Source organism: Typopeltis vanoorti, chromosome 20 (assembly GCF_054136105.1).
Source record: "Typopeltis vanoorti isolate ZY-2024b chromosome 20, IOZ_Tvanoo_1.0, whole genome shotgun sequence".
Classification (NCBI taxonomy): Eukaryota; Metazoa; Arthropoda; class Arachnida; order Uropygi; family Thelyphonidae; genus Typopeltis; species Typopeltis vanoorti.
In genome coordinates this window covers 36,362,200-36,390,163 of record NC_143568.1, presented here as the reverse complement: position 1 = coordinate 36,390,163, position 27,964 = coordinate 36,362,200, and the positions used below count along the sequence as shown (strand labels likewise).

At 34.6% G+C, this 27,964-nt stretch overlaps 1 protein-coding gene across 1 annotated transcript in view; it reads right to left on the bottom strand.

Annotated features, from left to right (window-relative positions):
• The window catches only part of LOC150095367 (signal peptide peptidase), a 214,708-nt gene that overhangs the window by 68,256 nt on the left and 118,488 nt on the right, over positions 1–27,964 (bottom strand). Inside the window, exon 6 of the mRNA XM_090409987.1 lies at positions 19,483–19,608. Coding sequence (XP_090266113.1) covers positions 19,483–19,608 — 126 coding nt within the window. The remainder of the gene's footprint in view (positions 1–19,482; positions 19,609–27,964) is intronic.

The window sequence follows — 27,964 nt, the reverse complement described above, 5'->3', positions numbered from 1 at the left end:
TAGAGAAGAGATGACATTATACAAGACAATCAGTAAATTATTGTATATCTCTGTGCAACATGCAATGCATTTTTGGGACAATGCGGAATGGTATGGCAAACTGGCACCTTTATATTAACAGTCACGTTACAGAGAATGTGTTGATGCAAAATGAAGTGTAAGGCAAAGAAAGGGAGCACATGCCATCTACATTGTTGTTCATCATCTACATTGCTCAGATTATGAATGAATAATTTTCAGGCTGATTATGAAAATTGGAGTGAATTACATGCAGGATTTTAGAGTCCTAAATAAATCACTACAAATCTTTAAAAATAACTATATTGAATAACTGTACAAACATGGCATGAAAATCAGCAATAAAATAAACAGTTATGAAACAAGATAAACAAAGAAAACTGTATTCTTAATGACAAACTCAAAGTAAAAAATTTCTGCTAGTTACTCTCAATTTTTAGTGAATATGGCAAATTCAATATTATTTTATTATTATCTAGGCATCTCTGTGGAGACCTTACCATTATTCACTCCATGTCAATTATACCTCTTCCTACAACTCATTATCACCTCTGGTGTGCTATTCCACTTTGGTCACTATTCTCCAAACAATAAGTTCAGTCTTCACATTCTTACTCACTTCAGGTAGTAATCCCTTGTTCTATATCCCCTCGTCATATATTGAAAATTTTCTTTTGAATGTATTCTATAACCATCATTTTGTGTTATGGTATAAGCCAATAAGAATACAATTTAGTCAGCTAAATTCCAAATTGCCAACCCATCCTCATCCATTTAGTAACTAGGTAGATACCTAATAGGGTGCACCACAAGAAGGTGAGGATTGGATGTTGCGTCAGAAGCCATGGTTGGTTCTGTGCATTCCTTAAAAGGCTATGTCTCCTCCTAATTATACAGCTTTGACTACTTTTAAGCATCCCCCCCCCCTATAGTATTCAACACTAAATACGAGGAAAATCTTGAATGGCAGGCAATATCAAGTAGTGATGTGAACAAATATCAGAATGGGGAACTGGACAATAAGACTTATTTGTGCTTATGTTCCTACAGAAGATTCTACTAAGGAAGAAGTAGAACCTAGGAATTTTTTTGAGGCATTAGAGAAAGTAACTCGCACAATGAAAAAGGAAAAGTTGGTAATTGTTGAAGATCTAAACAGCAGAGTATGAAATGATTACCAGACATACAGCAATATTTTGGGAAAATTTGGAGAAAAGAGCAAAGCTAATAATAATGGTAAGTACCTGCTGAATTTCTGTTCAGGACATGGACTAATTATTACTAACACTATGTTTCAACATAAAAAGGTGTGCACAAATTTACACGGAGAGACGACACAAGCAATAAGTCTTATTGAATACGATATTGTTGATAGTGTTTTTTCCCTCTGATTCAGGACATAAGGAATACAGAGGATTTGAAATAGGAAGTGATTACTATATAGCCTTGAACAGAATAAACTTGAATTGCATATTGAAAAGAAGCGTGTGTAAGAAAGTTTTAAAACAAATCAAAGTTGAGTAGCTTTTGGAGGTGAACTGCAGACTCAAAAACACCAAAACATTATTTCAAGAAAAAAATTAAAGAGTTTAAACACAAGAACCACACATTGGACATTCAGTGGCAAATCCTGAAGTTAATTCAGCTAGAGAGTCACATGGTGGCTCTCTGGCTGAGAGAGAGAGAGAGAGAGAGAGGGTCACGCGGTGAGATTGTCTGTAAGGATAGAAAAATCAGAACTCCGTGGTGGAATCAGAAGTTAAAAAAAAAAAAAAAAGAAAAGAAATGAAGAAAAATAAGAAAGCATCAAAAGTTTCTGGCAAATAAGTCAGCTTGTGCTCTTTGGTGAATACAGAGACAAACATAAGAGAGCAAAGCCAAGTACATATTGGTCTTACCAAAAAACAGTGACTCTACTGTAGGCATGCAAAATCAGGAATACATATCAATATACTTGAAACAGAAAGAAAACCCAACAAAAACCTGAAGTGTGGAAAGGCAGCTGGAGCAGATGATATTCGACCAGAAATGGTCAAGCATGGAGGTATAAAAGTTTTATGGTAGTTGAATTGCATAAATTACAAGGCCTGGACAGGTGGTCAAATTCTGGATGATTGGCGTAGAGCTTTCATGGTACCAATCTAAAGGGAAATAAAACTGTAATGTGAGAATTACAGAAGTATTTCCCTACTGAGTATTCCTGGTAAGACTTATGCAAGTATATTTCAGAAACAGCTAAAAAGGACTGTGGAGTATTTCCCTACTGAGTATTCCTGGTAAGACTTATGCAAGTATATTTCAGAAACAGCTAAAAAGGACTGTGGAGGGGAAGCTTCAGGAAAAAAAAGCTGGATTCAGGCCAAACATGGGTTGTCAGGATCAGATATTCAGTTTGAGACAAATAGTTCAGAAATCAAGGAAATATATAAAAATAATCTGTATTTAAGTTTTGTAGATTTGTAAAAGGGATCTAACCAGGCACCAAGAGGAAAGCTATTCAAAACGCTACATTATATAGTGTAAATGGAACATTATATCAAGCAATACATAATCTTTATTTGAGTTGTAAGTCAACAGTTAGAATTGAAGTAAAGGAAGATGGTTTGATGTTAAATCAAGTGTGAGGACAAGGATGTACATCATCCCTCTGTTATTCATCATCTATATGGATCACATTATAAAGGAAAGCAGTATTAAAACTCATGTCAAAATTAGAGATGTTAATTTCAGCTGTTTACTTTATGCAGATGTTACAGTTCTAAATAAATCCAGAATAAATCCTGCAAGATTCCCTGACTAAATAGAATAACTGTCATAATATATTTAGTATGAAAATCAGCAATAAAAAGACAATGGAAATAGAAGAAACATCAACTACATCCTGAATATAGAAAAAGTAAAGAAAAAACCTATAGAAAAAAGTAAAACATTTTCAGCAATTTAAGCACAAATTTTAGTGCAGATAGAAAATTAAATATGGAAATAGACAACAGAATTTGCAAAGCTGGTATGTTAAGAAGTCAACTGAATAAATTTATATGGAATAAGAGAGAAATCAGTGAAAACACTAAATTAGGTGTATACAAGACAGTGTTCAAACCAATTTTAACTTATGGATCTGAGAGCTGGGTTATAAATAAAACACTTTTCTAAAGACTGGAGACCACAGATATGACAGTTCTGAGAAAGATTAGGAGTATGAACAGATGGCATTAGCGATAACATCATTTTAAAAATGAGGATATTAGGAAAGAACTTGACATTGTCAGCATCCAGGAAAGCATTAGCAGAGCTAATCTAAGGTGGTATGGTCACTTAAACAGAATGGGCGAGGAAAGATTAGCAAAACAAGTGTTCTCTGCCAGGTTGGCAGGAAAAACGACCCAAAGGAAGACCAAGATATAGATGGATTGATATGGTTAGAAGTGCCTTAGAAGATAGAAATATAAGATCTGATAATATTGGAGCCTTGACAGGTAACAGATTGATTTGGAGGAAAATTGTAGATAGGAAGTAAGTAAATGACTTTTCATGTAGTACTATCATAACATCCTGTGCACGTCCCTTCAAGGCATACGTCATGAATTTGATGTTGATGATGTATTCTATACCCCCCCCCTCCCCATTTAGGAAAGAGGTTGTGTTTCTGTCATAACCTCTTTTCCATACATCAGCCAAATTTTATAACACATAAATCTTCAATTCATTCAGCCTTATATAGAGAACATTATATTCAGACAGATGATCATGATGTTAACATATAAATAATGTCAACATCATGATCATCTGTCTGAATCCTCATCACCACTTCTTCATCCTTAAACTAGATGATCAACTCTATGTACCTATTCATGCATATATCTATCTATCCTCATCCGTCAGGACAGGTTGAGTCCTCTCATAATGAGGGATTACTGACGTATTAATGCAGCCAGTTCGTCACTCCTCTGCTGCAGTCCTTAAGGGAGTTATTCATGACTGTATTAGTGTGTGTTCACAGGGTAAAGTTGCTTGCTTATGGGATGAAAATTCCCAGATAAACTTTGGGAAGGGGGGGAACCCTGTTGTCCACATCCAGGACTGGCTAACTTGGCTATGGCCGAGGAAGATCCTTAAGTTCTTCTTAAGAAGAATAATTTTTCATGCTAGCTGGGCCATCGCCGGGTTAAGAATAGACCCCGTTGTTTTTTTTTGCCAGAGAACCCAGGCAAATAGCGAAAAGTCAGCTACTGGAACAAATCCTAAAACACACCCCAACTCAACATCACCAGAGTTCAAGATCGGTACCACCAACATCCTGAATGGCAAAGAAATGGAGATGGCTGAGGAATAGGATAAGTACCAGATCGACATAATACAGGTGACTGAAACAAAAAAAGTCAAAAACTGGTGAGATCTTTCTGAACAATAAATACAAAATGTTTGTATTTATTGTTCAGAAAGAATATATACAAAATGTTATATTCAGGCAATGGCAATCAAGAAAAAGAAGGTACAGCCATAGTACTCAACACTAAGTACAAGACTAATCATCTTGAATGGCAAGCAGTCTCAAGTAGAGTGATGTGGGCAAATATGAGAATGGAGAACTGAACAATGAGACTTATTTGTGCCTATAGTCGAACAGAAGGTTCTACTAAGGTAGAAGTATAGGAATTTTTCGAGGCTTTAAAGAAAGCAACTGACACAATGAAAAAGGAAAATTTGATCCTTGTTGAGGATCTAAATAGCAGAGTAGGAAATGATTGTTAGACATACAAAAATATTTCGGAAAAATTTTGAAAAAAGAGCAAAGCTATTAATAATGGGAAACACTTGTTGGATTTCTGCTCAGGACATGGACTGCTTATTTTCCAAATTAAAAATGTGCACAAATTCACATGGAGAGAAGAGGCAAGGAATAAGAAATGTCTCATTGATTATGTTATTGTTGATAGTGATGTTTTCTCCCTGGTGCAGGACACCAGAGTGTACAGAGGATTTGAAATTGGAAGTGATCGCTATTTAGTCTTGAGCAGGATAAAATTGAATTTCATACTGAAACGAATAACATGTAAGAAAGTATTAAAAAGAATAAAAGTTGAGCAGCTCTCAGATGTGAACTGAAGACTAAAATACACAAACATGATTGAAGAAAAAATTAAAGAGTTTGAGAACAGGAACCAAATCTTGGAGATTCAGTGGCAAGCATTGAAGGTCTCAAGTAGAATATATTGATTGATTCAGACATGTGGTAAGGTTGTCTGCAAGGATAGAAAAATCAGAACTCCATGGTGGACACAAGAAGTTAAAGAGGCAGCGAAAGAAAAGAAGAAAGCATATCAAAAGTTCCTGGCAAATAAGTCAGATTGTGCTCTTATAGAATACAGAGACAAATGTAAGAAAGCTAAACAAAAGTCATGGGAGGACTTTGGTAAGAACATAGAAAATAAATATCAAGAAGGTGGCAAGATATTCTGGAGGTTGTTGAAGAAATGGAGGAAAGAGTACTGTAAAAGGAATTAGATATGATAAAGGTGACATTAAAACAGGAGAAAAAGATATCCTTGAAGTATGGAGTAATTACCTCGAAAAATTGCTAAATGAAACAAGTGATGACAGCACAATGGTAAAAAAACACTGACCAGGCATGCAGTCAGGAATACATATCCATACTTGAAGTAGAAAAAGCCATCAAAGGCTTGAAATGTGGAAAGGCAGCAGGAGTAGATGATATTCATCCAGAAATGCTCAAATATGGAGGTATAAAAGTCTTACAGTGGCTGCACTGCATAGTTCAGGCGGCTTGCGCAGAGAGATGAATTCCAGATGATTGGAGTAGAGCTCTCATAGTACCCATATATAAAAAAGGAAATAAAACTGAATGTGAGATATAGAGGTATTTCCCTACTGAGTGTTCCTGGTAAGATACATGCAAATATACTTGAGAAACGGTTGAGAAGAATTGTGGAAGAAAAGCTTGGTGAAGAACAAGCTGGATTCAGGCCAAATAGAGGCTGACAGGATCAGATCTTCACTTTACGACAAATAGTTGAGAAATCATGGGAATATAACAAAGATCTATATTTAAGTTTTGCAGATCTGGAAAAGGCATATGACAAGGTGCCAAGAGAGAAGCTATTCGAAACGCTATAGTTATATGGCGTCAACAGGGCATTATATCAAGCAATACTTAGTCTTTATTTGAGTTGTAAGTCAGCAGTTAGAATTGAAGGAAGTACAGGAAGATGATTTAATGTTAAATCTGGTGTCAGACAAGGATGTACATCATTCCCTCTGTTATTCATTATTTATATGGATCACATTATGAAGGAAAGTCCATAAGAGAGAAATTAGCCAAAATACTAAATTAGCTGTATACAAGATAATATTCAAGCCAATTTTCACTTATGGATCTGAGAGCTGGGTCAGAAGTAAAACACTTGACCAAAGACTAGAGATTGCAGATATGAGAGTCCTGAGAAAGATTAGGGGCATGAACAGATGCCATCAATGGCAATATCATATTAAAAACGAGGATATTAGGAAATTATTTGAAATTGTCAGCATCCAGGAATGTGTCAGCAGAGCCAATCTCAGATGGTATGGTCACTTAAACAGAATGGGAGAGGAAAGATTAGCAAAACAAGTGTTTTCTTTTTTACAAGACTTTTTTTTTTTTTTTTTACATACTATAGAAGACATACAAGATAGTATTCAAGCCAATAATATCCTTGGAGGTATATATCAGGAATTCGATGATGATGACTGATCACCCTGGTCTAGACTTATTCTCATGTGACTGATATGTTCTAATTTTTGATTTTTCAATTATGCTACTTTTGCCTTGTTTAGTTTCTGAATTCATAGAAGACACCTGTAATGGTTAGGCAAAATTTTTCTAGGATTTTTTCTGCAAACCAACTTGCTATGGTTTGATTTTAGTGTTTTCCTAGTGAATCCGATGAAGGGGAGACTGATGAATTTTTGTCACATGGAGGAATTTATTAATAGAACTTCAAAAATTTGCCAGTAAAATCAATGTCATTCACCTTAGGATGTTCATACTTGAAAATGAAAATAACTGGATCTCCTATTTAGACCTCATTCTTTGCCAACCAGACAGGTTTTTCATTTTTCAAGTTTTAAGAAGAAGAGATACACAGGAAATATTCATTCCTTATCTTGCATTGCACAATGTCGTCTGAGCAATTTAGGTATAGGCTTTTTATGTCCTGTTCCTGCTCGGCAGATGAAGTTGATCTTTCCACCTTAATCTTGGACGTCTGCAGTCTCTTCTTTCTGTAGGTTTATATTTATATGCTAATTTGGGGATCCTACTGTTATTCATGCTTTCTATGTGGTCTAGCCAATTTTGCTGATATTCTTCTATTTCTTGTATGATATTTGATGAGTCCCAGGAGAGGTCTTAGAAACTTCATTTATGCTGCTTCTAGTCTTTGTTTCAGAATCCAAGTTTCACTTCCAAATTTGAGAGATGGTTTAGAGGTCATGTTACGTAATCTTAATTGAGTTTCTTTAGTCATTTGTTTTTCAAAATTTCTTTTAATTATGCCATTCATTCTATTATAAATTTGTAGTCTTGCTTCGAATTGTAAATCAGTATTGTAGTGCAAAATTATATTTCCAAAGTTTGAATTTTGTAACTTGTTCTATTATTTTATTGTTAAGCATAATTTTGAATTTTTGAATGGTGTTTCCACACATTGTGGAAACACCATTCACCATAGCTTTTGTTTGTTTCAGAGATTTTCATTTTAAATTTTTTGCTATTTCGTTTAGATGCAATTTGGAGTTTCTTTTCTGAATTTGAAATTAGTACTTGATCATCTGCATAAAGTATTGTATTTAGCTGTATATTATTTATTACTTTAACTTCATCTTTGACAGTTGTTTTGCATTCTTTTTGGATTCTGTTTATATAAATGTTGAATAGGATTGGGGATAAGCCACAACCTTGTCTTACTCCTTTATTTATAGTTATAGGTTCTGATAATGTCCCGTCTACAAATTTGATGCAAATTTTTTTTTCTCTGTATAGACTTTTTATTGCATTCATTAATTGAGGAGGTATTTTATCATCGTGTAATATTTTCCAGGGTAGATTTCTGTTCAAGTTATCATACGCCTTTTCACAGTCAATAAATAGAAGAAAAGTGAGCAGATTAAATTCTTTTCTTTTATCTATGATTTGTTGCATTGTGAAAGAGGCACCTGTGCACCCTCTCTCTCTCTCTCTCTCCTAAAACCACACTGTTCTTCTAAATAATTTTCTGTATATTTAATTAGTTCATCATCATCAAATTCCTGACATGTATACCCTCTCAAGGGGTGTACAGAATATGATAGTACTACATGAAAAATTTACACCATTACTAACTTCCTATCTACAATTTTCCTCCAAATCAGTCTGTTACTTGTCAAGTAACAGGATGCTGACAATGTCAAGTTCTTTCCTAATATCCTCGTTTTTTATATGATATTGCCATTGATACCATCTGTTCACGCCTCTCATATCTGCGGTCTCTAGTCTTTGGTCAAGTGTTTTACTTCTGACAGCTCTCAGATCCATAAGTTAAAACTGGTTTGAACACTGTCTTGTATATTTAGTATTTAGTGTTTACAGCTAATTTAGTGTTACGACTAATTTCTCTCTTATTCCATATGAATTTATTCAATTGACTTCCTACCACACCAGCCTTGTTGATTCTGTTGTCTATTTCTATATTTAATTTACCATCTACACTAAAAATCGTGCCTAAGTAGCTCAAATGTTTTACTTGTTCCACAGGTTCTCCGTTCAAAACACAGTTGACATTTTCAACGATTCTAACTATTTTCATTGTATTTGTCTTTTTATTGCTGACCTTCATACCATATCTATTACAACAGTTATTAAATTTAGTCAGCAAATCTTGCAAACTTGTAGCAGATTTATTTAGAAGTATAACATCGTCTGCATAAAGCAAAGAGCTGACATTAACATCTCCAATTTTGATATCATGTTTAACCCTCCTACCGTCTGAGGTGGATGAAACAGCCAGACAACCCCAAAATTTTTCATGGATCAAAACTTCATCGGCATTCTATCTTTAATCAAGTATTTACCATCCTCAGCCGTTAATCTCTTAACATCGATTTTAGAGCCGTTAACAGATTAACTGCGGTGGAGAGACTTTTGAGTAGCTTGTATTTACATGTACCGTGGACTTGGAATTTGCTTTACTGTACTAGGATATTTGATCGTTTTTTTTTTTTTTTTTTTTTGCTGCACAATTTATTGTGTCTCTTTCCAAAAATAGAAGCTTCACATCTGCCAAAATAAATAATCAATCCTGAAATGACCACAGATCAGCCTTTGCAATGAATATATTTTAGTAATAGTAAATTTCCTCCATTTTCCTTCATGAATTTTCAAATGTTTGATTGCATTTAAAATATTTTGTCAAATATTTATATTTTTAAATAACATTTAGTGAAATAAATATGACATTTTGTTTTCTCTTTGCAAAATACCTTTATATGGATTCAATTTTAAACATTTCAATTTTAGGAACAAATTTTTTATTTTATTTTTATTTTTTAATGAACAACGCATGATTGTAAACTGCATTACTTGGTTTCCGATATTGTGTCTTTTATAGTATCAAAAATTTATCATCATCATTATCAAATTCCTGACATGTACCCTCAAGGGGTGTACAGGATATGACAGTACTACATGAAAAAATTACATCATTACTAACTTCCTATCTACAATTTTCCTCCAAATCAGTCTGTTACTTGTCAAGACTCCAACGTTATCAGATCTTATATTTCTATCGTCTAAGGCACTTTGTACAGTATCAATCCACCTATATCTTGGTCTTCCTCTGGGTCGTTTTCCTGCCAACCTGGCAGAGAACACTTGTTTTGCTAATCTTTCCTCGCCCATTCTATTTAAGTGACCACACCATCTGAGATTAGCTCTGCTAATGCATTCCTGGATGCTGACAATGTCAAGTTCTTTCCTAATATCCTCATTTTTAATATGATATTGCCATTGATGCCATCTGTTCACGCCTATAATCTTTCTCAGGACTCTCATATCTGCAGTCTCTAGTCTTTGGTCAAGTGTTTTACTTCTGACCCAGCTCTCAGATCCATAAGTTAAAACTGGTTTGAACACTGTCTTGTATACAGCTAATTTAGTGTTCCGACTAATTTCTCTCTTATTCCATATGAATTTATTCAATTGACTTCCCACCATACCAGCTTTGCTGATTCTGTTGTCTATTTCTATATTTAATTTACCATCTTCACTAAAAATCGTGCCTAAGTAGCTGAAATGTTTTACTTGTTCCACAGGTTCTCCATTCACAACACAGTTGACATTTTCAATGATTCTGCCTATTTTCATTGTCTTTGTCTTTTTATTGCTTACCTTCATTCCATATCTATTACAACAGCTATTCAATTTAGTCAGAGAATCTTGCAGACTTGTAGCGGATTTATTTAGAAGTATAACATCATCCGCATTAAGCAAAGAGCTAACATTAACATCTCCAATTTTGATATCAGGTTTAATACCACTTTCCTTCATAATGTGATCCATATAGATAATGAATAACAGAAGGGATAATGTACATCCTTGTCTCACACCAGATTTAACATTAAACCATCTTCCTGTACTTCCTTCAATTCTAACTGCTGACTTACAACTCAAATAAAGACTAAGTATTGCTTGATATAATGCCCCATTGACACCATATAACTGCAGCATATTGAATAGCTTCTCTCTTGGCACCTTATCATATGCCTTTTCCAAATCGACAAAGCTTAAATGCAGATCTTTGTTATATTCCCATGCTTTCTCGACTATTTGCCGTAAAGTGAAGATCTGATCCTGACAGCCTCTGTTTGGTTTAAATCCAGCTTGTTCTTCACCAAGCTTTTCTTCCACAATTCTTCTCAACCGTTTCTCAAGTATACTTGCATAGATCTTGCCAGGAACACTCAGTAGGGAAATACCTCTGTAATTCTCACATTCAGTTTTATTTCCCTTTTTATATATGGGTACTATGACAGTTCTACTAGAATCATCGGGAATTCGTCCCACTGTCCAGGCTTTCTGAACTATGCAGTGCAGCCACTGTAAGACTTTTATACCACCATACTTCAGCATTTCTGGTCGAATATCATCTACTCCTGCTGCCTTTCCACATTTCAAGCCTTTGATGGCTTTTTCTACTTCAAGTATGGATATGTATTCCTGACTGCATGCCTGGTCAGTGTTTTTTACCACTGTGCTGTCATCACTGCTTGTTTCATTTAGCAGTTTTTCAAAGTAATTACTCCATACTTCAAGGATATCTTTTTCTCCTGTTTTCATGTCACCTTTATCATCTCTAACTCCTTTTACAGCACTCTTTCCTCCATTCCTAAGTTTCTTCAACAACCTCTAGAATATTTTGCCACCTTCTTGATATTTATTTTCTATATTCTTGCCAAAGTCCTCCCATGACTTTTGTTTAGCTAGTTTTACACACTGTTTAGCTTTCTTACATTTGTCTCTGTATTCTGTAAGAGTAAAAGCTGACTTATTTGCCAGGAACTTTTGATATGCTTTCTTCTTTTCCTTCACTGCCTCTTTAACCTCCTGTGTCCACCAGGGAGTTCTGATTTTTTTATCCTTGCACACAACCTCACCACATGCCTTTCTGGCAGAATCAATCAATGTTTTCTTCAGAGTTTGCACTGAATCTCCAAGGTTTGATTCCTGTTCTCAAATCCTTTCATTTTCTTTTCAATAATCTTTCTGTATTTTAGTCTACAGTTCACATCTGAGAGCTGCTCAACTTTTATTTGCTTTAAAACTTTCTTACATGTTATTCTTTTCAATATGAAATTCAATTTTATCCTGCTCAAGACTAAATAGCGATCACTTCCAATTTCAAATCCTCTGTACACTCTGGTGTCCTGCACCAGGGAGAAAACATCACTATCAACAATAACATAGTCAATGAGACTTTTCTTATTCCTAGCCTCTTCTCTCGATGTGAATTTGTGCACATTTTTATGTTGGAACATGGTGTTAGTAATAACCAGTCCATGTCCTGAGCAGAAATCCAACAGATATTTGCCATTATTATTAGCTTTGCTCTTTTCTCCAAATTTTCCCAAAATATTTTTGTATGTCTCACAATCATTTCCTACTCTGCTATTTAGATCCCCAACAAGGACCAACTTTTCCTTTTTCATTGTGTCAGTTGCTTTTTCTAAAGCATCAAAAAATTCCTCCACTTCTACCTTAGTAGAACCTTCTGTGGTACCATAGGCACAAATAAGTCTCATTGTCCAGTTCCCCATTCTCATATTTGCCCACTTTACTCTACTTGAGATTGACTGCCATTCAAGAAGATTAGCCTCGTATTTTGTGTTGAATATTATGGCTACTCCTTCTTTTCCTTAATTGTCATTGCCTGAATATAACATTTTGTATTTATTGCTCAGAAAGATCTCATCAGTTTTGGTCTTTTTTTGTTTCAGTCACCCCTATTATGTCGATCTGGTACTTATCTAATTCCTCAGCTAGCTCCATTTCTTTGCCATTCAGGCTTCTTACGTTGATAGTACCGATCTTTAACTCTGGTGATGTTGAGTTGGGGTTTGTTTTCAGATTTGTTCCAGTAGCTGACTTTTTGCTGTTCGCCCTGGTTCCCTGGCAAAAACAACGGGGGCCTTGTTTAACTGGGCGACGCCCCAGCTGGCATGATATTTTGTCATGTTATACCATCATTTTTTTATTTTGGTTTAACCGATAAGAATACAATTTATTCGGCTAAATCCCAAATTGCCAGCCCATCCTCATTCGTTCAGTATCAAAGTAGATACCCAACAGGGTGCACCACGAGAAGGTGAGGATTGGACATTAGGTCAGAAGCCCTGGTCGGTTCTCCGCATTCCTTTAAAGGCTATGTGGAGGTCTCCTCTCAGTTATACAGCTTTGACCCTTAAGCACCCCTCAAAAATTTATATCTAATGATATTTTATCAGACTCTTCACCTTCTTCTTTTGCATAAAATTGTAACAGATTTTTTATTTTTTTGTAGGATGCACATTACTATAATATCCAGTGCTTAACCACTGTAGATATGTTGAAAATATAATAGGAAGAATATCCTGTATGGAATGATTTAAAATTTAGGATATTTTACTGCAACTGCCCCCCCCTCCTGTCCTGGAACTCAGTTACATAACTACTTTAAATTTCCACTGGTTTGAAAGCTTTCAGATGGTAAACTGAAATAAGAGATTTTGAATACTATTTTGACAAAAGAAATAAAGCAATAATATTGTTGTATATTGGAAGCTTCTAATTCTGCACTCTTTCTTTGCTTCTGAAATTATTCTAAGGCTTAGAAATACTAATCTGTATTGTAAATATGTAAAACTGTATACAACACACAAAAGAAAGTTCAGTTGTTATTTTGTTTCTTTTTTTTTTTTAATTCTAAATATTACTTCTATTGCTGCTGGTTGCTATTTCTGAAATATATCTTAGAAATGCTGGACAATAATCCACTTAGCAGGAGGAAAAATTAAAAGTCTTAGATTACTCTTTTGAGAAACATAAGAGAGAAAGTTTCCTAGAAGACGCACTAAATTGCCTCAAGCAAGAATGTCTTGTTTTGTTTTCAATTGTTGATTAGCAGACATCCTAACACAGAAAAACTGACATTTCTTTTACAGGCTGATGTAGTATTTATGCCAAAAATGATTTCTTTATTTATAATGATCAGTTTCACGTTTATTATCGAAAAATGCCAAATTATTTGATACAATTATATTGAAAAAAAGATTTGTATTTTTTAAGAGAAAAGGCACATATCTGTTAATTGATTATGTAACAGATATGTGCCTTTTCTCTTAAAATATGTCTAACCTCCCCTCAACCAAAAAATGTTTTGGTTGGGGGGAAGGTAGACATATTCAATCTGCAGGCAATTGTTACAAACGTAAATCACTTTGAGAACATGCCCATATAGTTTAATGTAAAATAGTAGCCAAAGTTTATCTACTTCAATAATGTCACGTATCTAAACTAGGAGAAAATGTTGTTATATCTGCTGATGTTAGAACTCTTACATAAATATTTTTTCTGACATGAATTCTCTATCAGCTATAATGTAATCAATTTACAGATTTTTGCACTCTTGTATCGACAAAAGCAATACGTGCAGTAATTTCTTCTTTCTACTACAAGAAAAAACATAATAACAGAAGAAAAATATACAGTATTTTCTATTTCATTGGGTGAATTTACAATATTCTTTCTTTGTGTTTTGAAATGAAAGTGCAAATGATTATTTTCTTAACATTTTTGCCAATAGAAAATCTGCTATAATTATACGAGTGACATTTTACCGTTTTTCTCCCACAGGAGAAAAGAAATAGTGCAATAATATTGTTTAATCTGTCGAACTTTATATTGTAGTGCAAATATTTATTATCAAACTTCGCTGTTTTGTAATAAAAAAAAATATTCGTGCTATTTGAAAATTTCTAATCTGTGGCACACACTGATATGAAAATTTAATAGACACAGTTTCGGCAAACTGTATTCTTATTTACAAAAAACAATCTTATAATAGACATATTTGAAAAAAAGTTGTATTAGCGAGATTGTGATACACAGATTGTTTCAAAAATTAATAAATAACACATCTCAGAGAATGATTTACCCTACTATTCAGAATTGTTTGGAATACAATTAAGGTATTATATATATATATATATTTGAAAAAAATAGATTTAATGACTAGAAAACCGAGATAACATATAAAGATTTTAATGATGAATACTACTAGTTTCGGCATATAGCAGCCTTCTTCGTGTATTTATAAAGGAAAAGAATACTAATAAACATTGAATTATCTAAACAAACTGGAAATTACAGATACAAATTGCCTCACATAATCGATACATAAAAACGTATTTTTTCAAGTTGTTCCAACTGGCGTGCATTGTTTATTGCAATTGTGCGTGCAGGTTCACGTGAACGCCAATATTGAGTAACTGCAGCATGGCTATCTGGGATGTTATAACTTAAATTGTTGTTTAAGTGGACAGGGTTCAGCAGGATTTCTCTTGATTCTACAATTTTCCTCTCGAACTCATCATCACAGCGAAAGATATTTTCTGATCTATTCCAGCAGACAGAGTGGCTTTGTTGGTCATCATTAGGATTATTTGAAAAAAGAACATGACTGGATAACGCAACTGCATGAGATCTTTTGTAAGAGATGTCTCTCTTATGCTCTTCTATGCGTTGTTCAATAGATTTGTTAGTTTGTCCAAAGTATGGGATATTGCAATCGCACCACAATTTATATACTCCAGGGTACTTAAGGTTGTGATGAGTAGGTTTTGGATGGCTGATTAGAGAACGGATTTTAGGAAGTGTGGTGAAGAAGATCCTGATATTATATTTTTTAAGGACTTTAGCTATTTTCTTAGAGACTGTGCTAATGTATGGAATAGAGATGCTACCTTTAAAATTAATAGTCTCAGTTGTGCACTGCCTAGGAGGATCCAGAAGAAATTTCTTAATTGTTTTTTCAGAGTATCCATTTTGTTTAAAAATAAGAGTGAGGCGATTCATTTCTTTTTGTAGTTCATCTTGTTCATTTAAGAGAGAACGTGCTCTGTGTCCTAAGGTAGATATAGTTCCAAGTTTTTGTGGTGGAAAATGATGAGAAAGATTATGCAGATATCTATTGGTATGCATAGGTTTTCTGTACATAGAGATTTTTAATCTTTCAGAGCATCGTGTAAGCATAACATCCAAGAAAGGTAAGGAGTTATTATTTTCTAGATCAGCAGTAAATTTTATATTAGGATGTTGGATGTTTATATATATATATATATATATATATATATATATATATATACATCCTAATATAAAATTTACTGCTGATCTAGAAAAAATCTCTATGTACAAAAAAAAATCTCCATAAAACAAGGATCTGCTTTCCTTGTTATAGAGAACTGAGACTCAGCTTCGCGAGATAATTGAGATAATCTGTTTAAGTGTTCTCTACAGCGTGAAGGATTATCGCACCTTCTAAAGGACAGAACAGTCAAATTGCACTTCTTATCCATGTTCTTTCAACTGGTGTATTGAATCGTATCCAGATTTTAGCTGGACGTATATATACATCCTGGCCGGTTGGAGGGTTAATACCACTTTCCTTCATAATGTGATCCATATAGATAATGAATAATAGAGGGGATAATGTACATCATTGTCTCGCACCAGATTTAACATTAAACCATCTTCCTGTACTTCCTTCAATTCTAACTGCTAACTTGCAACTCAAATAAAGACTAAGAATTGCTTGATATAATGCCCCATTGACACCATATAACTGTAGTGTATTAAATAGAGTCTCTCTTGTCGTATGCCTTTTCCAGATCGACAAAACTTAAATACAGATCTTTGTTATATTCCATGCTTTCTCAACTATTTGTCGTAAGCTGTATAACTGAGAGGAGACCACAACATAGCCTTTAAAGGAATGCGGAGAACCGACCAGGGCTTCTGACCTAATGTCCAATCCTCACCTTCTCGTGGTGCACCCTGTTGGGTATCCACATGGATACTGAACGAACGAGGATGGGCTGGCAATTTGGGATTTAGCCGACCAAATTGTATTCTTATTGGCTTAAACCAATATACAAAATAATGGTACAACATTTAATTTGTTTGTTCTTTAAAATCTTTGCATATAGTTTAGATGCTATTATTAAGAGAGTAATGCCTCTGTAATTTCCACATTTGTCCTTGGGATCTTTTTTGTGATATTTATTACTGCTCCAGTTTCCTATTCCTTTTGGGATCTTTTGATATTTCTAGATATTATTGAAGAGTTCAAGCGAGTTTTCTTTTAAGCTATTGTCTGCATATTTAAAGAGCTCAACGCATATTCCATCCAGAATGGAGTTTTTCTATTTCTCGAGTTTTTAAATTCTTTTTCTAATTCTTCCATTGCTATTTCTTCTGTACTTTCCTATGTATTGATATCTTCAATTATTGTGAGTTTTGTTATTGTTTTGTATTTCTTGTTTTTCATTCCACAATGTTCTATAGTGTTCTGTCCAATCCACTTTGGAAATTTCTGCTGTTTGTAGTTGCCTGAAAATTTTAAAACATATTCCTTGTGGTCCAGTGATATCCTGCTCTAATGATTTAACATATTTACTCCAATTTTCTCTGTGTATACTTCTGGAAAGCTTTCAGACTTCAGCCGTAATTTCTTATATTCTATATAGTCAGCAGTGTTTTTATTCTGCAGATAGATTTTATAAGCCTGTTTTTTCCCTTTCGATTAATTCCTCTCCAAGTTCTGAGCCATTTTTTGTTTTTCCTCGATTTATATCCTAAACTTTCTGCTACTGCTTTTAGTATGGTTTCTTTTATATTTTTCCAGTCAGTTTCAATATTGTTTGTGGTTGGTTTTATTTCATCTCTTATTCTGCTTTCATATAAGTTTTTGATACTCTCCTGTTCTAGGAGGTGAATTTTAAGCTGTTTATTAGATGTTAGTACATTATATTTTTTTCTTTTGAAGTATGTGGTTCTTTTTATGAATTAAAATCTGCTTTCAACTAACATGTAATCACTATCAAGTTCACTTCCTCTAAAAACCCTTGTATCCGTGATATTATTATTTAGTTTGTTGTTAATAATAATGTAATCTATTATTGATTTAGTTCCTCTTGCTTCTCATGTGTACTTATGTATATTTTTATGAAGAAAGTATTGCTGATTTTTAGACTGTTAAATATGTAGAAGCCTTTTAATAAAATTCCATTGTTATTGATTACTGATTCTCCCTCTGATCCAATGCATCCTGTTATTGGGTTATTTCCCACTTTAGCATTAAAATTGTCCATCAAGATTGTTGCTTCATTTTTATTGCATCAATATACATTCCTGAAGTTTTCCATAAAATTCTTCTGTCTTTTCCTCTTTTCATCTACTGGTGCATAAATTCCGAAAATATTGAATGTCTGATTCATAATTTTTATTCTAACTTTGATTATTCTGTCTGATACCCAAGTATAATCCGAAATTTTGTTCTTCCATTTTTTATTAATCCAAATTGCAATCCCAGATGAAGCTCATTTGTCTGCTGGAACTCTGGAGAAGATCATGACAATCTTCCAGAATTTGAGATCCCTCTTTTTTGTCTCAGTTATAGCTTCTATATCAATGTTTCTATTTTTTAGTTCTCGGTTTAACTCATCAATTTTGTGTGTAATTCCCTGGACATTCCAAGTAGCTATTTTTAATTTCTCAAAGAGAAGTCCCTGTCCATTAGCCGGGTCAATTCTAATAAAATCTATCCTATTTTTTTTCTTCAGAGTTTTGCGAGTAATTGTAAATTTCCCCTGGATAGGCTACCAACCTTTCGCAGGGTGAGTTTGGTGGTGGGGCTGCCACGTTAAGGCCTCCAAAACCTGCCTTTTGGGAGGGAAAGCAGACTCCCACTGCGTGAGATAGAAAAAACATAGTATAATAGGAAAGACAACCCTAGCTCTCAACTACTCTAATAGCATTGGGGAAGGGACAAGAGGAACAACAAGAAAGAAAGAAGAGTAGGGATCAGTCTACAGATAGTATACAGATGTATATTACATGAAGTAAGGCACGGTCTAGCATTAGGTGCCTCATGTATTTGCCACTCCCATACTCACTGAAGTGAGCTCTAGAGGTAAGCATTGCACATATCAACGTCTTTCAAAGCACATATCAAAGCTTTCTTCATTTTTAGATTCTGGAAAAGATAAGCTTTTTTCACAGGTATTCCCTGATATACACCTGGTACAGTTTTTCAGAGAGTCAGGGACTCACTGAGGGAGGCTGTATATCATTCACACCAGCTATAATATTTTTGTTAATAGAGTTGAATGTCACCACAACATACAAGAATCATGGGAACAGTTTTAATAGAGAATTTCTTTTAAAATTGCATTACTTCCTGCAAGACTTTGGTCAAGGTATTTCAGTAATTCACAAACAGAGCAGGTTTGCTATAACATTTTCTGATGAACAGAAATACAAGAACAAAGTGATAAGAATAAATAACCTATATTTTCTTAAATGATTTATTACAACATATAACAATATTTATTTGCTGCAGTCAACTTTCTTAGTATTGTGACAGCTGACTGCATTATTTATGTTTTCCAAGTATCAGACCTATTTAATTATGTCTACATATAAATATATCCATATATTATTTATGTAAACTATTCAGCATTTATGGTCTACTGATTTCTTTTCATAAGCACTGACATTTTTATAACAAAAATCACATAAGCAATGAATTAAATATTCAGAAGTTCTTATCTTTCAATAGTGTTATTTTATATTTTCTATAATATATACTACCTATATAATGTAAAGCAAGAACTTACCCAGTATATGTCATATATAAAGAGGCCACCAAGTAGAATGCAACCAGTACTAATACTATTTAGATGTAGTAGCTCTACTCCATTAATGGCAAATGCTAAGCCAAAGAGATTATTTGCTATCCAATGCTATAATCAGAAGGGAGAAAGGAATAAAAAAAAAGTTAGTAAATATACAGAACTGAATATTTTAACTGAGCACACATTTTAAAGAAGGCATTCCAAACACCACTTTGGCATTTTACATTAATTTTTCAAAGCTGTACTTCCAGCTATTAAAACCTTGCTTAAAAAATAGTTTAACCAGAAGTTACTCCTATGTTATATACCAAGAACAATTTCAAGATCAACTACAAGACATTCTACAGGCTAATGGCACTGAGAATAGCACAGATTAGAATACAATTTACAGTATTACAAAATATTTTTATGTACAGTGATTATGGCATCTGCAGGTTAGTTACATTTACTACTGAATACAAAATCAAAAATGGGAACAATAAACACTATGCCTCAATTGCTATTACACATGTTATCAAAAAAAAAAGGAGTCCTGGTAGTCTTGCAGTACTTTGGCAAGATGAAATGTCCTGGATGACCCAGCCAGGATCAATGAAAAGCCAATAGTGAAAATTGTCTATGCAAAAGAGTTTAGAAAAGCTGTAAGGATCTCCCAAAACAGTTCAGAAACTATGTTCCAGCTCCAGTAATATTCTTGTGGACATATGTCAGCAATATTCAGCAATACTACTGAGGGTAACATCAGTGGTAGAATACCAATTAAGGGAGCACCCTATTAATCACTAAACTATTTAGAGGAGTGATATCAGAATGAGATAAGCAAGTCTTTTTTATTATCCTATCTCCTAAATCACCATCAATGGGATCCAACACCTCCAAACATCTGTAAAAGCAGGGTATCTCAACTGTCCTGTTAGGTTGTATATCCCTAATCTACTGAGATGCTTTAAACATCAGAGGGCATGCACAAACTACCTGTGCACAATGTGGAAGTAAAGATCATATGACAATAAATCTTACTCTACAAAAAATAAAAATAAAAAATAAATAAATAAATAAATTTGTCAACTGTCAGGGAGACCATCCAGCCTATTTGAATGCATGTCAGATGTAGAAGGATGAAAAATAAATAAAAAAAAAGATAAAAACAGAACAAAATATATCATACCAGAATGTAAAGAGGAAGCCAGCCACCACCACACTTGTCCTGAAATCCTCCTCTGCTGAGGTGGCAGTTAAGAAACCATCAAAAGCAACTCAAACACATGTCTATTCTGCCATCCAATAATTTCAGCACACCTGAACTTTATGATCAAGAGTGCTTCTCTATGGAGAGCATTAATCCTATGACATGTTATAGTCTAATCCCTGAAACAACTTCAAAAATGATCCGTTTTGAAGAGAACCCACTTGTCAAGAAAATCATGGCAAGGGTATCAACCGAAAGATAAACCACCAAACACTCCCACAGAAAAAAAATGGATACTTCTGCATCTACTGAAAGTGAAATGACCTCAGCAAATGATCCTGACACATCAGATGATGTATTGAAAATTTTTCCAGAGTAAAAGATGGACACTGGCTGTCCATTCTTCCCAAAATCAACTGATAAATTAAACTTGACAAAGGTTAGCCTTCAACCTCTCAGAAATTTGTCTCCAGAGCCAAAACAATAGGAAAAATTTTACAGTGGAACTATTGTGGGTTTAAAAAATATCGATGATTCCACAGTTCTGCTGCTGAAACACAAATCAAGTTGTTTCTGTCTGTAGAAAAACATATTCAAAACCTAGTGAGGGGATCTCAACTTAAGGAATTTCGCTGTTATTCGTAAAGGCAGAACTGAGATGGTCTTACTCATGGTGGAGTAGCTATCCTAGTGGGCAATCATTCTCCTTTCCGACATGTCCACCTTAACACTGCTCTGTAAGTAGTAGCAATTTGCCAATCTATATGATTTTTTATTACAATATGTTCCCCTTATTTACCACCATGTCCTGAGTTAAATGAGACTGACTTAGATAACCTAAAACTACCTCAAGCCCATACTTCTTATGGGTGATTTTAATGGAGAACACTCTGTGGGGTACCGCCAACATAAATGGATAAAGCTGTATCATTAAGTAAATGACTATTACTAATTCCTTCTTAATAACAGATTGAATACTTTCTACTTTATGCCTACCTTCTCTTATTCTGAAACTGATCTTACAATTTACACCCCTGCTATTCTTTCATTGCTCATGTGGGATATCAAAAAAAAAAAAAACATATATGGTAGCAATTATTTTCTTGTTATCCACACAATGTCATCACAGGAACCATGTTCTACTACACAACCAAGGTGAAAAATGAACGCTGACAGGAATACTTTTTTGATCCTGCTAAATTTAATGCTGAAGCAGTCAGTCAAACACCTGTCAATGAAGCAGTAATGTATATAATAGTTTGTACATGTTCAGGCAGCAACAACTGCAATTCCAAAAACATCATCTCAATTTCTCCTCTATCCAAAGCCTTGGGGAATGTTGGGTGCAAAGTAGCCAAAAACATCAAGACAGAGTATGGGGTATATCTTGTAGATATCCTATCACATGAAATCTCATAGCATTTCGACCTGCTTAGGCCAAATCACATTACATTGGGATCAAAAACAATCGTGGATACAATTTACACATAAATTAATCAAACAACAGTGCAAAAATTGGATACAATAAAATCCAGAACATGAAAGGTAGATATAGAACACACCACTTGTCTACTTTGGAATATAATGAATGTGCTGTTGGTAGATTTTAGGAGAAACTTTTGCTAAAATCTCATCAACAGCTTCATATCCTCCTGAATTTTTAATACTGAAAGAAAAAGAGAAACAGTGGCTAAACTTTTTACAAATAGACTAGAGTCAAACAGTCATTTGTTGAGGAAATAAAAAAAAGCTCTTTTACTCTCATGCTAGTGCAGTAGGGCCTGACAACATCTGTTATGAGATGAAAAACATCTTTTTTCATGTTCTCTAGATCTCCTATTACTATACAGCAGAATACAAAGAAGACTATTCAGAAAAAATATTCAGATTCCTGTCATAAATCAACTGTCATCTCCACCACAAAACCAGGAAAGGATCCAATACAAGCAAACAATTGTCTACCTCCTGCTGTGAAATAGGTGCTAGACTTCTCTGAAACATGTATAAGGGATGCATTCCTGAGATAGGAACATCTGGTTTGTGTTATTTGACAAGGAAAAAGCTTATAACACAGCTTAGAGATATGGCATATTAAAAGGTCTCTAACTCAGGTCTCAAAAGGCACTTTCCTGTTTTCATTAAAAACTATGTCTAGCTGAGTCTTTCCAAGTTGAATAGTGAGCACATTATCTGACACACACACAAAGGATATTCCTTGGTAGGTTCTGTCTGAAGTGTGACACTGTCATCAATGTTAATTCCATCAGTGATCAGCTTCCTCCCACAGTAGACAATACTCTATATGTTGACTTCACACTTTACTGGTCACTCATATAACATGAAAGTAACTGAAAGACAACTATAACAAGCAATCAATCATGTCTCTTCATGGGATATTAGTAATTGGATCAGGTTTTCAGCAGAAAATAATATGTACACTACTGTCAAAAATGCACTCTTCACCCAAATCCTGAGTTAAGAACTTGACAAAGTGTTATTCCAGTAGGAACAGAAGCCAAGTTCTTGGGCCTCATCATAAAGCTTACATTCCTTTGTACATATCTGTCAACTATGAGAAAACTGCTGCAAGAAAGAGCACTGAGTCTACTTTGAACGTAGTACTCTACTAAATGGGTTGCAGATTGATCATTGCTTTACCTTTATTGTGCATTGTACATTCAGACCTAGATCATGGGTCCCAAGTCGATGGATCTACAAGACAGAGTAGCCTGAAATGGTTGAATCCTATTCATCATCAGGATAAACTGCTCTGTCACAACAAAGAAACTGTGCCTTAAAAATAAAGTCTATTTCAGCGCATTCTATGTGAACTAGTATCTTTTCTCGACATTGGGAGACTCAGTATTACACATCAGACAGTCATATTGTTCCTTTGGTATGCATGTTAAAGAGATTATGCAAGCCATTTGCATAAATATTGATAACATTACTAGCACTAAACATAACTAAATTAAATTAAACAATTAAAAATTAGAAGCTTGGTTTGAGGTTATGTTGTTAGTGAGTGTGTAATTTAGCACTAGTGTAAAATTAGTGATTTTTTATGTTTTATTGTGTTTTTTCATTAGAAAATTAGTGTGGATTTTCGAGGTGCTTAAGGGACAAAGCTGTATAACTGAGAGGAGACCTCTACATAGCCTTTAAAGGAATGCAGAGAACCGAACCAGGGCTTCTGACCTAATGTCCAATCTTCATCTTCTCGTGGTGCACCCTGTTGGGTATCTACCTGGATACTGAACGAACGAGGATGGGCTGGCAATTTGGGATTTAGCCAACCAAATTGTATTCTTATTGGCTTAAACCAATATTGAAAATGATGGTACAACATGACAAAATTTCATGCTTCCTGGGGCGTCGCCCGGTAAACAAGGGCCCCCGTTGTTTTCGCCAGGGAACCAGGGCAACAGCGAAAATTCAGCTACTGGAACAAATCTGAAAACACACCCCAACTCAACATCACCAAAGATTGGTACTATCAACATAAGAAGCCTGAATGGCAAAGAAATGGAGCTAGCTGAGGAATTGGATAAGTACCAGATCGACATAATAGGGGTGACTGAAACAAAATAGACAAAAGCTGGTGAAATCTTTCTGAGCAATCAATTCAAAATGTTATATTCAGGTAATGACAATCAAGGAAAAGAAGGAGTAGCCATAGTATTCAACACAAAATATGAGGATAATCTTCTTGAATGGTAAGCAATATCAAGTAGAGTGAAGCAGGCAAATATCAGAATGGGGGAACTGGACGATGAGACTTATTTGTGCCTATGGTCCCACAGAAGGCTCTACTAAGGTAGAAGTGGAGGAATTTTTTTGAGGCTTTAGAGAAAGCAACTGGCACAATGAAAAATAAAAAGTTGGTCCTTGTTGGGGATCTAAATAGCAGAGTAGAAATGATTGTCAGACAAACAAAAATATTTTGGGAAAATTTGGAGAAAAGAGCAAAGCTAATAATAATGGCATATACTTGTTGGATTTCTGCTCAGGATATGGACTGGTTATTACTAACACCATGTTCCAAATTAAAAATGTGCACAAATTCACATGGAGAGAAGAGGCAAGGAATAAGAAAAGTCTCATTGACTATGTTATTGTTGATAGTGATATTTTCTTCCTGGTGCAGGACACCAGAATGTACAGAGGATTTGAAATTGGAAATGATCACTATTTAGTCTTGAGCAGGATAAAATTGAATTTCATATTGAAAAAAATAACACGTAAGAAAGTTTTAAAGCGAATAAAAGTTGAGCAGCTCTCAGATGTGAACTGCAGACTAAAATACACAAGGATTATTAAAGAAAAAAATGAAAGAGTTTGAGAACAGGAACCAAAACTGGGAGATTCAGTGGAAAGCCTGGAAGAAAACACTGATTAATTCAGCCAGAGAGGCATGTGGTGAGGTTGTCTGCAAGGATAAAAAAATCAGAACTCCATGGTGGACACAGGAATTTAAAGAGGCAGTGAAAGAAAAGAAGAAAGCATATCAAAAGTTTCTGCCAAATAAGTCAGCTTTTACCCTTAGAGAATACAGAGACAAATGTAAGAAAGCGAAACACTGTGTAAAAGTAGCTAAACAAAAGTCATGGGAGGACTTTGGCAAGAACATAGAAAATAAATATCAAGAAGGTGGTAAGATGTTCTGGAGGTTGTTGAAGCAGCTTAGAAATGGAGGAGAGAGTGCTGTAAAAAAAGTTAGAGATGATAAAGGTGACATGAAAACAGGAGAAAAAGATAACCTTGAAGTATGGAGCAATTACTTTGAAAAATTGCTAAATGAAACAAGCAGTGATAGCACAGTGGTAAAAAGCACTCAACAGGCGTATCGTCAGGAATACATATCCATACTTGAAATAGAAAAAGCCATCAAAGGCTTGAAATGTGGAAAGGCAGCAGGAGTAGATGATATTCAACCACAAATGCTGAAGTATAGTGGTATAAAAGTCTTATAGTGGCTGCACTGCATAGTTCAGAAGGCGTGGACAGGGGGACGAATCCCCGATGATTGTAGTAGAGCTGTCATATTACCCATATATAAAAAGGGACATAAAACTGAATGTGAGAATTACAAGGTATTTCCCTACTGAGTGTTCCTGGCAAGATTTATACCAGTATACTTGAGAAACGGTTGAGAAAAATTGTGGAAGAAAAGCTTGGTGGATAACAAGCTGGATTCAGGCCAAATATAGGTTGTCAGGATCAGATCTTCACTTTACAACAAACAGTTGAGAAAGCATGGGAATATAACAAAGATCTGTATTTAAGTTTTGTCGATCTGTAAAAGGCATATGACAAGGTACCAAGAGAGAAGCTATTCAATATGCTACAGTTATATGGTGTCAATGGGGCATTATATCAAGCAATACTTAGTCTTTATGTGAGTTGTGAGCAGTTAGAATTGAATTGATGTACAGGAAGATGGTTTAATGTTAAATCTGGTGTGAGACAAGGATGTACATTATCTATATGGATCACATTATGATGGAAAGTGGTATTAAACATGATATCAAAATTGGAGATGTTAATGTCAGCTCTTTGCTTTGTGCGGACAATGTTATACTCCTAAATAAATCCGCTACAAGTTTGTAAGATTCCCTGACTAAATCGAATAACTGTTGTAATAGATATGGTATGAAGGTCAGCATTAAAATGACAAAGACAATGAAAATAGGTAGAATTGTTGAAAATGTCAACTGTGTTGTGAACAAGTAAAACATTTCAGCTACTTACGCATGATTTTTACTGAAGATGGTAAATTAAATATGGAAATAGACAACAGAATCAGCAAAGCTGGTATGGTGGGAAGTCAATTGAATAAATTCATATGGAATAAGAGAGAAATTAGTCGGAACACTAAATTAGCTGTATACAACACAGTGTTCAAACTAATTTTAACTTATGGATCTGAGAGCTGGGTCAGAAGTAAAACACTTGATCAAAGACTAGAAAACACAGATATAAGAGTCCTGAGAAAGATTAAAGACGTTAACAGATGGCATCAATGGCAATATCATATTAAAAATGAGGATATTAGAAAAGAACTTGACATTGTCAGCATCCAGGAATACGTTAGCAGAGCAAATCTCAGGTGGTATGGTCACTTAAACAGAATGGGCGAGGAAAGATTAGCAAAACAAGTGTTCTCTGGAAGGAAAACGACCCAGAGGAAGACCAAGATATAGGAGGATTGATACTGTACAAAGTGCCTTAGAAGTATAAAATCTGATAATGTTGTAGTCTTGACAAGTAACCGAGTGATTTGGAGGAAAATTGTAGATAGGAAGTAAGTAATGATGTAAATTTTTCATATAGTACTACCATATCCTGCACCCCTTGAGGGTACATGGCAGGAATTTGATGATGATGTGTGGATTTTCATGTTTTTAGAGTATTTAGTATCTTTATAACATTTTTATTGTGATATTGTTGGTATAGCACCAATGCGACAAACAATGGTCGCAATGACCACATTGTCCAGTAATTTGAATTTGCAGGATTTTATTCAGTGCAGTGTGTGTGAAATGTATTTGTCAAGAAAATTTTAAAAAAATATGTGGAAGGAAACTGAAGAGAGAGAGAGAGAGAATATATTAAGTGTTTCAAAAGTGAGCATCTGGTAGGTGACAATAACACAACAAATACGACAGTAAGATGGAAAATAATTTTTTTAATGTAGTGGAAATAGAGAAAAATGGATATTAATAAAGAAATAGTGTGGTTAAATATTATCCTTCATAGGACAAAGCGTGAAATTGAAAAATTCCAGAAGCAGCAAGAGTTAAAAGGATTTAAGCAGGGCTGAAAAAAGAAAGGAGCAGGTGACTGAAAGAATAATAAAGACCGACCTAACAAATCAGAAAAACAAGTTAAGGATAAAATTATATATGTAGAGTCAACAATCGGGGAAGTACTTAACGAAAATTTCAAAAAATAATGTTTCCCAGGTGCAAAAATTCCCGATATTAGCCATGCCATCTGGATGCGAAAAGGTAAGTTGAAGGAAATGAATTCGTTGATTGGTACAAATGATTTGAGAGGCAAGAAGTATTCTATGGGGGGGGGGGGAAAGGAATGATTTGAAATTGATGGATCTGTAGTTTCTGTCTGACAGAAAGAAGGATTTGTACAATGCTGATGGACTGCATCCAAATGGTTTGGGTGTTAGGTGTCTGGAGAGAGAGCATTGTTCACCAAGCACGCTTAAGTGCAAATTCAGGGAAACTTGAGCAATTAAGGTGGAAGCAAGTGAGTTTG